At 41.3% G+C, this 13,810-nt stretch overlaps 1 protein-coding gene across 1 annotated transcript in view; it reads right to left on the bottom strand.

Moving 5' to 3' along the window:
* KCNMB4 (potassium calcium-activated channel subfamily M regulatory beta subunit 4) overlaps nucleotides 1-9,361 on the bottom strand; it is a 69,324-nt gene extending 59,963 nt beyond the window's left edge. The window contains exon 1 of the mRNA XM_068561569.1: nucleotides 8,935-9,361. Coding sequence (XP_068417670.1) covers nucleotides 8,935-9,270 — 336 coding nt within the window. The 5' untranslated portion in view covers nucleotides 9,271-9,361. The remainder of the gene's footprint in view (nucleotides 1-8,934) is intronic.
* Nucleotides 9,362-13,810: the final 4,449 nt, after the last annotated feature.

Raw genomic sequence — 13,810 nt, 5'->3', positions numbered from 1 at the left:
TTACGTAGAGCTAATTGCTCAAGCATCATTTATTCATAAGGTCACTCTTTCCCTGATGAATTTCCCACATCTTCTCTGTCTCTCAGTAAAATTTAATCATTTCTAGCTTAATTTCACTGAGGATATAATCTTTATTATTTCACTGCTATGAAATTTGTTAAGGCTTTCTTTATGGCCCAGAATGTGATCGGTTTGGGGAAATGTTATGTGGGCACTTGAAATGATGTGCACTCTGCTGCTACTGGATATACTATTTTATATATGTCAATTGGGTCATTTGTTAAACATGTTATTCAAATCTGCTGGATGTGTATTGATATTGCTTTTGTCTGACTGTTTATCAGTTACAAACAGAGGTGTGTTAAAAATCTCTCATCATGATAGACTTGTATATTTCTCCCTTGAGATATTTCTATATATTTCTGCTTTAATTTTTTTGTTTTTATGTATTTCAAGGTTATATTTTTAGGTACTTCCCAATATAGAATTGTTATATTTTGTTGAATTAACTTTTATAATTATGAAATGTCCCTTTTTTATCTCTAGTAACATTTTTTTGCTTCAAAGTCTACTGTATTTCATATAATACAAGTACTCCAGCTTTTCTTTCTTCATTTTTTTGGGGGTTGATGTTTGTATGGCGTATGCTTTCCAGTCTATGATCTCTACCTTTTAATTGGAAGCTGGTCCATTTATATTTAATATAATTATAAATTTGGGTTTAAATCTATCTTTTTAAAAAAAAATTTATTCTACCTGTCTACATTCTTTTTACTCTCTTTTATTGCATTCTTTTAAATGGCTTGCTTTATATTATTTCATTTTCCCCACTTATTAGCTTGGTAGTTATATACTTTTTTACTGTATAAATTCTTGAATTCAACACAGAACCACTAAATCAGAAATTAGGGTGAAATTTCTGATTCAGTGGGTCTAGGATGGGACTTGAGAATGTGCATTTCTAACAAGTTCACAGATGATGCTGATGCTTCTCATCCACTGCTCACACTTTGAGAACTATTGGTTTGGAAGAAGAAATTGACTAGATATAAGGAGATTAGTGAAGAGATACTATAATAATCAAAGCAAATGATAATATCTTTGACCAGGATAGTGGCAGTGAAAATTGAAAAAGTATTAATACCAGAGAATAATGATACCATTGATAGAAACAAAAGAGTCCAGAATAGAAGCTGGTGTTAGAGAGATAAAGATGATTTTCTTTTGCCATTTCTCTCCTTGTAACAGAGGAAACAGGTAATTATAATCAGAATAGATCTTACTCTCACTAAGCAGTATTACCGTCTGGTTTTCCATTCTTAAGAACTATTTTAAAATAAAGTTGTGTCGATAAAGACAATTGTACAAATATATTTATTACACAGGAAAAACTGGATTAAACTCCTAGGATTTAGAATGTAATTTTCTAGGATTTAATTTCTGCTAATGAGATACGAAATCAATATATGCTGCTGCAATATTGTTAGATTATAACTAGTAAATTGGACATTGGATAAGGTTTCAAAGTCCATTTGGTCTACTGCATCAGTTAGATGAATGGCACAGAAGAATTTAGATGAATGGATATTTCTTCACATGTGCTTCGGTATACAGAGAACTTCTAGTGACCCAATCTGCTGGATTCTGCTACTCAACCAAGCAAATACATGAAACAAGTTTGCTTGATTAGTTTATTTACAAAAATGATCATAAATTTAAATAACTTAATAAGCACATAGTTCCCTCCACCTTTTCTTTTGGCCATGCCACATGGCTTGTGGGATCTTAGTTCCCCGACCAAGGATTGAACCTGTACCTCCTGCAGTGGAAGGACCGAGTCCTAACCACTGGACCACCAGGGAATTCCAGTTTTCAATTTTATAACAGTGTTTATTTTAAAAGAAAAGAGGGTATTACTAAAACTCAAAAGTACAAATTTTTACACATTGATTTATGTGACCTAGAGAATACCAAAGGCACAGCATGAGGACTAGTAAGAAACATATGTAATATTAAAAACCATTCTGGGGCTTCCCTGGTGGCGCAGTGGTTGAGAATCTGCCTGCCAATGCAGGGGACACGGGTTCGAGCCCTGGTCTGGGAAGATCCCACATGCCACGGAGCAACTGGGCCCGTGAGCCACAATTACTGAGCCTGCGCGTCTGGAGCCTGTGCTCCGCAACAAGAGAGGCCGCGATGGTGAGAGGCCCGCGCACCGCGATGAAGAGTGGTCCCCACTTGCCGCAACTAGAGAAAGCCCTTGCACAGAAACAAAGACTCAACACAGTCATAAATAAATAAATAAATAAATAAAAGAACGTGAATTTCTTAAAAAAAAAAAAAAACCATTCTGTTCAGTATTTTACTGTGAATATTTATGATAATTGTAATATAAATATACTGTTTATCTAGGAACTCAATAGGAAATTCTGCTAAAGACGGGAAAAAAAATTTTAAACCCAAGGTAAATAAAACTTGACATCTTCCTTCATAAATGAGTACCAAAAACATTTTAGATAAACAAAATTGACAACTAAAAAAATCTTTATGATTCTGAGGCAAGTTTGTGATAAAATATATGCAATTTTCCTCCAAACTTTAACTGAAATATATTGTAACATCACAAATCTCTCTTATAAAAGTAAAAAGTTTCTGATTAGAGTTTGAGATACATAATTTTGGGAGTTCTTACAAATAATTGAGATCTTCGTAAAAGCATCCACAAATGGATGTCAGGGAAGGATTATGATAAGTAATCTCAGACAGGAAAATCCTAGCAGCCTGCAGATTAGATTGTTTCTAAAGAGCTATAATATAAGTGGATATTATCTGACCAAGTTTTCAAATATCTTATCATATTAGTCACCTACTCAAAAGCCTTCCTTGACTTCTGTATTAGTTTCCTATTGCTGCTATAGCATAAATTTAGTGGCTCAAAACAACACAAATGTATTATCTTACAATTCTGAAGGTCAGAGTTCCAAAATGGGTCTCACTGAGCTAATATAAGGACACCAGCTGGGCTATATTCCTTTCTGAAGGCTCTAAGAAAGAATCCATTTTCTTGCCTTTCCCCACTCCCTTGGAAAAGGGGACTGCCTGCATTCTTTGGCTTGTGTCCTCCTTCTGTATTCAAAGCTGGCAACAGTCAGTTGAGTCTTCTTCAGATTGCATCCCTCTGACCTCCTCCTCCACATTTAAGGACCCTTGTGATTATACTTGGTCCACCAGGATATCTCCCTATCTTAAGGTCAGCTGATTAGCAAACTTCACTCATCCGCAAACTTAATTCCCCTCTGCTGTGTAACATAAGATATTCACAGGTTCTGGGGGTTAGGGTGTGGACATCCTTGGTAGGGGGCATTATTCTTCCTACTATGGCTTCCCAATGTCCACCAAACCCATCCTGTCAAGGACCTCTGCATTACTGGCCCCAGTTTACTCTCCTGTCTTACCCCCAGGGCTCTGATCTTTGTGCCCTGGGTTCCAGACACACCAGTTTACCTGCTGATCCTCCAACACAGCCCATACTCCACAGCTCCACAGCTTTGCTCCTGGCATTTTTCTCTTCCTTGATGTTCTCTTCATTCCTCCTCACCTTTCCTCCCAAGGTAAAAATTCTATTCATTCTCAAAATTTCATGGCAAATGCTTCATTCTCCAGGAAGCTTTCCCCCTAATCATTCCACTCTAGATGTTTCTGTCATATTGTTTGCACCTCCCAGTAGAACTTGAGGTTTCGCCTTGTTTGATATCTTATCTCCTCTGTTAGATAATGATCTCCTTGAGGGAAGAAACTCAAGAATTCATCCTCACTTGTATGTCACTTAGGCATATCTAAAACTGAACCCTTGTTTTTCATGCAGACTCCTGCAAAATTACTCTTCCTTCAGTTTTCCGATCTAATAAAATAATCCTCCATCCCCAGTTGTGCTTGCCACAAACCTTGTAGTCATCCTCGATTCTTTTTTCTCCCATTCCTCACATCCAACGCTTCAGTGGACCTTATCAATGCTAATCCCTGATCTAAGTCACCATCACCTTTCGCTTGTCCTACTGGACTCCCTATTTCCAATCTTGTGTGTGCGCATGCGCGCGCGCACACACACACACATTCTGTTCTCATCTCAGCAGCCAGAGGGATCATTTAAATTTTTTAAAAGTCTGAGTCTGATTCTATTTCAGTCCTGCCTAATGTCAGACAGCTTACCATCATGCTTAGCCTAGAATCCAAAGTCCTTATAATGTTCTATAAGGCCCTAGCCTTATCTCCCACCGTTCTCTGCCTACTCACTATCGTCCTCACTGTTCCTCACACAGGCCTGGCAGTCACTTGCCTCAGAGCCTTTGCACTTGCTGTTGTGGAACACTCTTTCTCCAGATAGCCACATGATTCATTCCCTTATGTCCCTTAGGCCACTGATCCTCCTCTCGTGTTCTCTGGGTCTCTGGAAATATCACTTCATCAGAGCCACCCTCCCTGATGGATCCTATGCAAAAGAGGAGCCCTCATTCCTTCTATCACTGTCTATACCTTTATGCTGCTTGAATTTTCTTTGCACACCTATCATTACATGATACTACATTATAAATCTATTTCTTGTCTGTCACTCTCCACTAAAATGTAAGCTCCATGTGGGCAGAGACTTTGTGCTGATCTCTATTCCAGTCCTAGAACCTGGAAACACACACACACACACAGCACAAAGTGGCACTTAATAAATATCTGTTAAATGCATGAACTCATCTTTGTATGTCCTCCTGTTTCTTGCCCAGTTCTCTGATCATAATAGATGCTGAAGAAGTATTTGTGGAATTAAATTTTATGTACATCCCCAATATTACTTCATATCATCACCAGAGGAAAAACAACCACAGTAAGCCACTTTTTCATGGAGAAATAAAGACTGTAGACAAGCTGTCACAATTCAGATGAGCCTTTTATTACTTAGTTTTGATATGATGGACCTCCCTAGAGCACAAAGTATTGCACATTTAATTCAAGGATGGAGTTCAGAAATTAACCCCAGCAGACCACACCATCTACACAGGAAGTATGTGTGTGCTGGGGGGTAGAGGCACACTAGTATGGATGTGTAGGATACCAAGAAGGTAACTAAGCCACAATTCCCTGTAGTTCATTATATCCAATTTCAGGGTATATACTTAAAACCTGAAGCCTCTTCTAGTTCTTGCCTAAGTTTTTATTCTCTTGAATGCGTTTCTCTTACTTTTATAGTAGTACTGGTTTCTTAGAAATAGATGTTTGTCCTCTCTTTCTAGGTTTTTCATATCAGAGAAAGAAACTCAAAAATAAAACATATAGCCTCTAATCACCTGCTCTCTTGTTCCATATACAAGAGGCTGGTTTTAAAAATTCATCTTTTCTTTGCAATCCAATGTAATCAATGAGGCAAAAGCAAATGTTTGGAACTGCACAAGCTCATTTCATTTACATTAAACCAATTTTAAATGTTTGGAACTGCATAAGTTCATTTCATTTACATTAAACTAATTTTAAATGATTCTCTTCTTTTCCTTCAGAATTTGAGTCCCTCCTCTCATACCAACTCCCTATGTTCAGTAGCATCAGTAACGTCTTTTAACCCAAACACACAAATATTAATCACAATGAATCCTTTCAGTTCTTATTTTACTTTTCTTGCACAACAGATGAGGACATTTTCTAAGCCAGTGTTTATTTTTACTCTGTCTACAGACTAGAATTACTTGTAGAACTTTTTTAAAAACACCAATGCCCAGGACCCACCCAAGACCAAGTCTGAATCTCTGAAGGCTGGACCCAGGCATCAGAATTTCTTTTCATCTTTTTTTTTTTTTTGGCTGTGCCACGCAGCTTGCAGGATCTTAGTTCCCTGACCAGGGGTTGAACCCGGGCCCTCGGCAGTGAAAGCATTGAGTCCTAACCACTGGATTGCCATGAATTCCCCAGAATTTCTTTTTAAAGTTCCCCCAGTGATTCTAATGTATGGCCATGGATGAGAACCAAACCTCTTAGCACACACAACTGCGAGTCACAAAGAGATAAGGCAGTGATGAGAACAGTAGCCAGAGGAAGCTGACCCCAAATTTAGATTTTGCTACGGTCAATTCAAAGAGCAGATCCTTGCCCTGTGGATAATTAGGACTTGACTTGATAATTAGGATAACTGACTTGAGTACTATATTACATGGCTGAATACAGTGATTGCTTTAGAAACAAGGATATGATTCAAAACATAAGTTGAATAGGACTTAAAGATATTTTAAAGAAATTATTAGTCAAAGGTCTAATTTATTCACACTGTCTTCTTTAGCAGTCTATGGCTTAAGATGTTAGATATGTGCAATATTCTTTCCCCTTCCCTGCTTTTTACTGTATCTAATGCAGCAAACTCAAGGGAGGGGAGAAAGTCCTTGTTCTCTTTTTCTAAAAAGAGATTTCCCAAATGGCTTCTTGTGGTAGTGGGCCATGAAGAAGAGAAAGTTGAAGGTGATTAGGATCCAGGACACTGTAGGGAATCTAGACATTCTACAAAGAGAATGGGGCACCATTCTGGTGGGGCACCCAGGCCTTCAATAAAAAGGTAAGGTCTGGGTAGCCGAGATGTAACAGCAACGGGCCGTGGGTATTGCCTAATTGCAAAGGCACTGTGGAAACATTCTGCTTACGTACTGGACTCTGGCACAATATTTTGGTTGAGCTGAATTTTTCCATCACTAATTGCTTATGAGAATTTCCAAATTGAGCACTTCATTGCTCAAAAGTCGAAAAGTGACTGCAAAAGAACACACTTATGTTCTATAAATGGTACGATGCAATCATAATTTGGATAAATAGATATATACTGCTTTGGCCGCGGAAACCTTGACTAAATTGAATGGGATGTTGTTCATCATTTTCTGTAACATTAACATATCTTTCTGCAGTTCTGTCATTTCTTGTATACTTTACTTTATAAAATCTTATTTTGTTCAGATACTTATTCAAAACGATTGTTGCCAGGATCCAAACTGGCACTGGAAGAAAACTGATTATTTGCAACAAAAAGAGAAAAATATCGAATCCTAGGATTACATATAAAGCATTACCCCTCCTTCCAAGTGATTTAAAAATCTATGTCCTAAATCCCAATTTATTTTTTTTGTCAGATCCTTCAAAATTACCTGGAAATGTGAAGCAGCCTTTATGTAGTAAATTCTATCTTCTCAATGTCTTGATTAGATATTAGCCACTGACTGGAAAACGTGTACGTAATTTATTAGTGCCTGAACCACAATCTTAAACTAATTAGCAATGTTTCACCAATTATAACAACACCTTTTAAATGATGAACTACCATATAATTTCTAAATCACTATTTCTTTTTGACACCTTTCTTTTATATTAATGGTTTAATCCTGAAAAAAGTGATGTTTCTAAAACCCTGCAATTTGTTTTGAAATTCCTGAGCACTGAGCAGACTAATTTACCACATTTGTCTTTGAAACATTATTGCTTCTTCAAGACTTTGAACATTATACTCTATCTAAATTCTGTATTTCTATATTTACTGCTTATATATTATCTTCATTTTTAAGGTCCTCTTCCTTTGTCAGCAAGGGCATCTTTTTTAAGAGAAGTCATATATTTTTCTTTAAAGGAATTCCCTTTTTAAAATTTCCCCAATTCAAGAACTTACTGTTTAGGCGACAAGAACAAGAGGTTTACTGTAGAGAAATGAAAAGCTTATTTTAAATACTCGTAAAATATTGATATAGGATTCTTTCTTTGGATTGATATAATTATATCCTGTCACACTTAAAGTTGTTCCTGTGTACACAAGACTCATTCCCTTCTGGACTGCTTTCTTGCTTGATCTTCAAGCACTGCTCTCACAAAGAGGGAAAATGCCAGTAACTTCAAAGACGATAAACATCTTTACTTTGATAGTTAAGCAACAAGAAGAGCAAAAAAAGGCCAAGAGGAGAAAGAAAAAACGAAAGAAAATCCTTCTTGCAAAATCAGGTGTACTACAAAGCTCAATTAGTTCACACACTGAGGACACTACTTTTTATAAGTTTTTTTCTCCACTGGGAACAGTTTTCTGAGTGTCCCTCTCTCTGCTCTCCATCCCTCGAGTCTTAACCAGGTTTTTTCGTTTTTGCTTGTGAGAACGAAAAAAGTTGCAGAGGAAGGAATATTCGGTACATTTCACGGAGGGTATTCTATTTTCAGAAAGTTTTACCGTTTCCCAGGTGGCTCCCAATTGTTTCTAGACACACAGAGTCACTAGGCTCCCTCTAGACCCTTCTGAGAATCTATTTCATGAAAACTAGGAGTCCGCCGTACCCGCCCAAAATGGATCTACGCAGAATTTCGCGTTTGATTCCACGTTGTTTGTCGACCCACGAAAGTTCATCTTTGGACCACAAGTTAAAAACGTCTGTCTAGAGTTAAAAGGCAAGGAAACCTCTAACACCTTTCAAGGGGCTAAAAGACTCCCTGCACCTCCCAAGGCGAGTTCTGGACGCGGCCAGTGGGAGCTCGGACCTTGACCATGCGCCGGAGTAGATGTATCCCCGCTACGCACTGGCTTTAACCGGAGGAAAAGTTAACTTTTGGCTCCTTGCATTTCTCCAAAGTCAGTCCTCTAGGGCCCTAACCTAAGCTGGGCCAAGGCCTCAAAATCTGGGACCAGGCAAGACAGGTGTGTAAAGAAAGCCTCCGGGCACCACGCACGGGTCGCCGTGCACAAACCCGCCTGAAGGACCGGGGGGCCCGGGGCTCCCCGATGTACTTACTCCTGGTTTGAGTATAGCCTGCGAAGCCTCGTCGCCTCCTGGTAACGCGAGCATACTCCGAGCCACCCCGCGCAGGGTCTAACACTGACGCTCCCCCCGCAAACCTCAAGATCTCCGCAGGAGCGAGGCATCCCTCACGGGGCGTCCTTACCTTGGGGTTGGTCAGGAGCTGGTGCTCGTCGCTGTGCAGTAGCGCCCTGGAGTTGGACTCGGAGTTGTTCACGTAGACCTGGACGCAGGGGTACTGCGAGGTGCCCCTGCAGTCGGCGCCACAGGTGAAAGTGCACTCGAACACCTCGCCGATCTGCTGCACCGACAGCACCGTGCAGTTGGCCGCCGTGGCTTGCAGATCCTGCAGCGCGGGACTGAGCCAGCAGAAACCGAAGATAAAGAGCGACACGACGCCGGAGATGATGAGGAACAAGCCGAGCCGGATGCTCTTGTCCTCGGCTTCCGTGTACTCGTAAGCCACCCGGAGCTTCGCCATCGCCCCCCACTCCCGGCGGCAGGCACGTTACCCCCGCCCCCTCCCGCCCCCGGCGCCGAGCCCGACTGCCTCGGGCGGGAGGAGCCGCCGCCGCGCGACAGCAGGGGAGTGGGCGGCCAGGGGGAGCGCGCGAGAACAAAGGGGCCGAGGCCGGCGACGCCCCCGGCGGCGGCAGCGCCCCCCCACCTCCCCGCCCAGCAGCCGCCCGGGCCCCGGAGGCTCGCGGCGCTGCCGCGGTTTCAGAGCCTCCTGCACCCTCGGGCGCTCGGAGCGCTCGGGCGGCTCCTGCCTCCAGCGCCCCCTGCCAGCCTCCGCCCCCGCGCTTTCCCCGCCTCCCCCACCCCGCCTCCTCTCGCCCAGTGTCTCCCAGTCTCCATCGCCCGCCTGCCGCTGCTCCGCGGACTCGCCGGGCAGCTGCCCGGAGGGCAGGAGCCGCAGGGCTGAGGCGAGCCCGGGGGCTCCCCCGCGAGGGAGGCAGCTCCGCCCGGCCCCACCCGCCGCCGACCCGGGTCCTCCCGCCCCGCCCCGGGGCGTTTCCCGTGGGCGAGGGGCGGGCGAGCCCCTGGGATAGCGGTGGCTGGCGCTCGGGATTCTCGTTAAATCCCTTCGGAGGGACATCCGAGATAAAAGCTTAGGATCAATATAATTTAACCGGAGTGAAAGTTTAAAACACAAAACAAAAAACAAACGAAGGAGAGGGTGTAGCGCAAGTGAAGCGGCGGGAATTTTGAACTCCAAACGGGGATTGGTCAGCCACCGGGGAGAGTGAGCCAGCGGCCAGGCGGCGGGCGCTCCCGGGGAAACGGGCCGCCGGGACCAGCAAGACTTGGCTGGAAACCCCTGGGCGAGCGGCGTGCGCTGGGGGGGCGCCCCCGTGGAAACCCTGGCGCCAGTTCCCACGCTTGGGGCGGGAGCGCACGCGGCGGGGCGGGAGGCGTGACCCGCTACCGCCCCCTCCCCGCCAGCGAGAGCGGTAACGGTCGGGCCTCAGCGTCCCGGCGCTGCCAACCGCCCTGGCGCAGCCGGCGCTCCCTCGGCCCCAGCCCGGCCCGGAAGGCAGCAGGAGAGGAGTCAAACAGGCTGAGTCAGACGGAGTTTGCAGTGGAGGCAACGCACGTGGGGGCAGGAGCCTGCGACCGGCAAGACCCGGGAAACTCGCTTCCTGGGTCCTGGGTGGACCTCGCGGCAGCTTAGGTCTCCGGCTGCCGGGTCGACCCCAACTCAATTTGCCCTACGGCTGGGGCTGACTGAGTAGGGACCGGAGGAAACAAGTGCAGAGGCTTGCAGCCCTGGAAGGAGACACCACTTTCCCCATCAGGACCGTCCCCTCGCTCCCGGCCTCCCGAGAACAGGATCCTCTCTGTTCTGTCTCCCTCCTTAGGAGTCTTGCCACCCTTGGCCCATCCCGGAATTTGTAGATGAGCTTTCCAGGAGCGCTGTGCAAGGCGATAGCGGCGTGCAGACTCACTTTGGGACAGGTACCGTTCGTAGAGCTGCGTCCTGCTCTCTTAATTCTTCCCTCCACACCCACCTCCCCACCTCGCCCGCGCATACCTTCAGCCTCTATACTTTTCGTGACCTTTAAAAAAAAAAGTTAAGATGATCTTTTTCCAAACCACACTTCTATCAAAATATCAAACTTGGAGAACTATTTCGACCTACATTTTGAAGAGTCAGAATGTTCACTTTGCAAAATATATAAAGATATATTTTTCTTGACTTGCAAGTCCCAAATGAATATACTCTTAATTAAATTCAGTTATGTTCCTGATGAATATGGAAACACCAAGTCATGGAATTCTTGACTTCTCTTTCTTGGATTTCAAATGTTACTTTACTGGTATAGTACTTTTCAGCTGGAGTCCCGATCTGCTACTTTGAAGTACTCCTTGTCGTGGCAGGTAACAATATTTCCAAGCAAGGGGTAAAGCAAGTTTAATTACAGGAAGACCCTAAGTGTTTTTCTGAATAAATTAAGAAGGTGCAGGGTTTGGAAAACTTCCAAATCAGGAAGACACTTTGTACTTTAATACCTTTCAAGTTTTGAGAGACTAGATTTCTTTCCTTCTTTACCTAGGAATTATATTATTTTCTTCCCTTTCTGTTGGCATAAAGACAATTGTTAGTGGTTACACACACTACCTGAAAGGAAAAGTGAGTTTAATAGTTGAAGCAGCTTAACCTAAGATCACAGATTTTCAGCGTGAATCTTTTTCCTACGGCAGGTTATAATTATCTTCCTTTTCAAGAAGGCTAAAGCCAATCTAAGATCTGAGGCAGTGGTGAGCAAATAAGATCCTATTATCTTTTAAGATCTCATAGCTCTGATAATGCTGAGCAACTTGACCTTGAGGCAGAATTAATTCCTATAGCGTTCATAAAACACAGGGATGGGGGTGTCTAAAAATAATTTAATGAATATGATTCATTTTTCAATGATTCCAGAGCTCAAAGAGTTCTGTGAATGAACCCTTTGCCTCAAAATTGAAGCAAGATGGTCTTCCAAGTAAATCTAGAGAACAAACATCAGAAAATTCTGTCTTAATTTAACCTAAATTCTTAAAGGCTTTTAAATCCATTTTTTTCAAGTTCTGCATTTAGTCACTTTCCTTCTTTATAATTATTCTAAAAGTATTTGAAGAAACTGTTGCCATCTAGCCTTCTGTTCTTTAAACATTTACTTTTCTCCTCTTATTTCCTATTTTTAAATTAGCTTGCTTCTCTTCTGAACCTTTCATCATTTCATGTGTTTCTTATTGAAAGTGAAACACATCAAAAGACTTTCCAAATTTCTGTTTTATCCTTAATGGAACACTGTGTGTGTTATCAGTTTCATTTATTTGAGGTGGGGCTGCCTTTTCACATTTCCAAGGAAGGTTGGGTATGTCAGCCCCTCAGTTTCTGAAAACAGGTCACCATTGACTCTCTTAAGTTAGAATGGTAGTAAGAACCCCTGGGATGTCAGAGATGCTAAGCTCTGAGGTCACTGCGCATGTTGTTTCCCTTGGAGGGCAGAGGCACAGGAAAAAAAGAAAAAGAAAAGCGAGTCCTTTCTTTGCGTAGTTGTCCACCAGTTAAAATTAAGATTAAAACTGCAATTCTCAGAACCAGACTGACTTATTTGATGTACTTCATTGTCTACAACAATATTTTCAGGAGAATCATGGCCAAGCCTTGATGAAGTTCTTTTTAAAAGAAAAATAAAATCTATCTAAACAAGGACATTAAAACCATTGTTATTTATAGTTTGTTCTCATGATCAGTATTCTTCAAGAAGTTCTGTGACTGATGTTAAAGTTGCAATATACAATTTCATATGTATATATACTTTTATTGAAAGATTCTAAAAGGAATGATCATAAGTAGGGCTTTGGTATCCTAGGAATAGAAGGGAATTTGGAATGTGTTGAGAAAATGTTTATACATGGTTTTAAAAATTGGTACATTGTGAAGTTTTTCAATAACATACTGCTACTGTACACTTGGATAGCTAAAATATATAGGGGAGAAAATTAATACTGTATCATCACCTTTTCTCATTAAAATTCACATGCTGGATAGGTTTTAGACATTTGCAACGAGAATAACTAGGTAAGAATAAATATGAATGAACGCATGAGTGATCCAACAACAAAAAATATATAGAAAAAATTTATCTTTTCCATTTAGCTTATATAACTTCAGATTTTGTTATTGTCACAGAAAATTAAGTTTCCTTTTTATTTGGTCTTAACTTAAAAAATGCTTACAGTTGTACTAAATCGTTTCCAGCTTGCTGATATTAACTTTCTTGCCATGCTTCATTGTGAATGTTAAATATTTGTTATTAGCGTCAGAATTTTACATTCGAAATAAATTTCCTATGTGGCCACTATCTTTTCTAATTACATTTATTTTTTCCTATCCATAAACTTTACCTATTATATTGAGCATATAATTATTGAGGACACTACTTACTATTTCTAAATATTTATAATCATATTACAGCAGGAAGGGATCTTAAATATTACCTAGCTACATATTAAGCAGGAAAGAGAGCTTCCAAAGACTTTGCATTTTGTTTGAAATAGTAAAGAATGATTATTAAAAAATATTTTTTCAAAGTTCAAATTTGTTTGCATACAGCCTTTATCTTTGCAATTGAAAAAGAAAAGCAAAAAGCACAGATAATCACTTCATATTAGTAAATTAATAATACTGTACTGCAAGTGCTGGCTGGATTTCCTAAATTCTTGCCATCTGTCTATCATGTTAATGGAAGTGAACTTCTGTGGGAGGTATATATACATATATGTAGTAAAAGGGTAATCAGCTTTGAAATTGGAAAGCAAGAAGCTAAGAAATTCTGGTCTCAACATTGAGTAAATAGTTTATAACTGATGTTCTTAGATTGTTTCCTCCTCCCCATACAAAAGGTTTTGAACTAGAAGATAGTTTTAACATTTCATGATTTTTCTTCCAAGTTGATTTTGTTCTTCCCATGTTCTGCAAAAACTTGGGTATTACTCTCTAATGGCACCTAGTCCTGTTAAAGAGTCTT

This window comes from Eschrichtius robustus, chromosome 13 (genome assembly GCF_028021215.1).
Source record: "Eschrichtius robustus isolate mEscRob2 chromosome 13, mEscRob2.pri, whole genome shotgun sequence".
NCBI lineage: Eukaryota > Metazoa > Chordata > Mammalia > Artiodactyla > Eschrichtiidae > Eschrichtius > Eschrichtius robustus.
The sequence above is the reverse complement of the archived record's forward strand: the minus strand, read 5'-3'. Positions and strand labels throughout refer to the sequence as shown.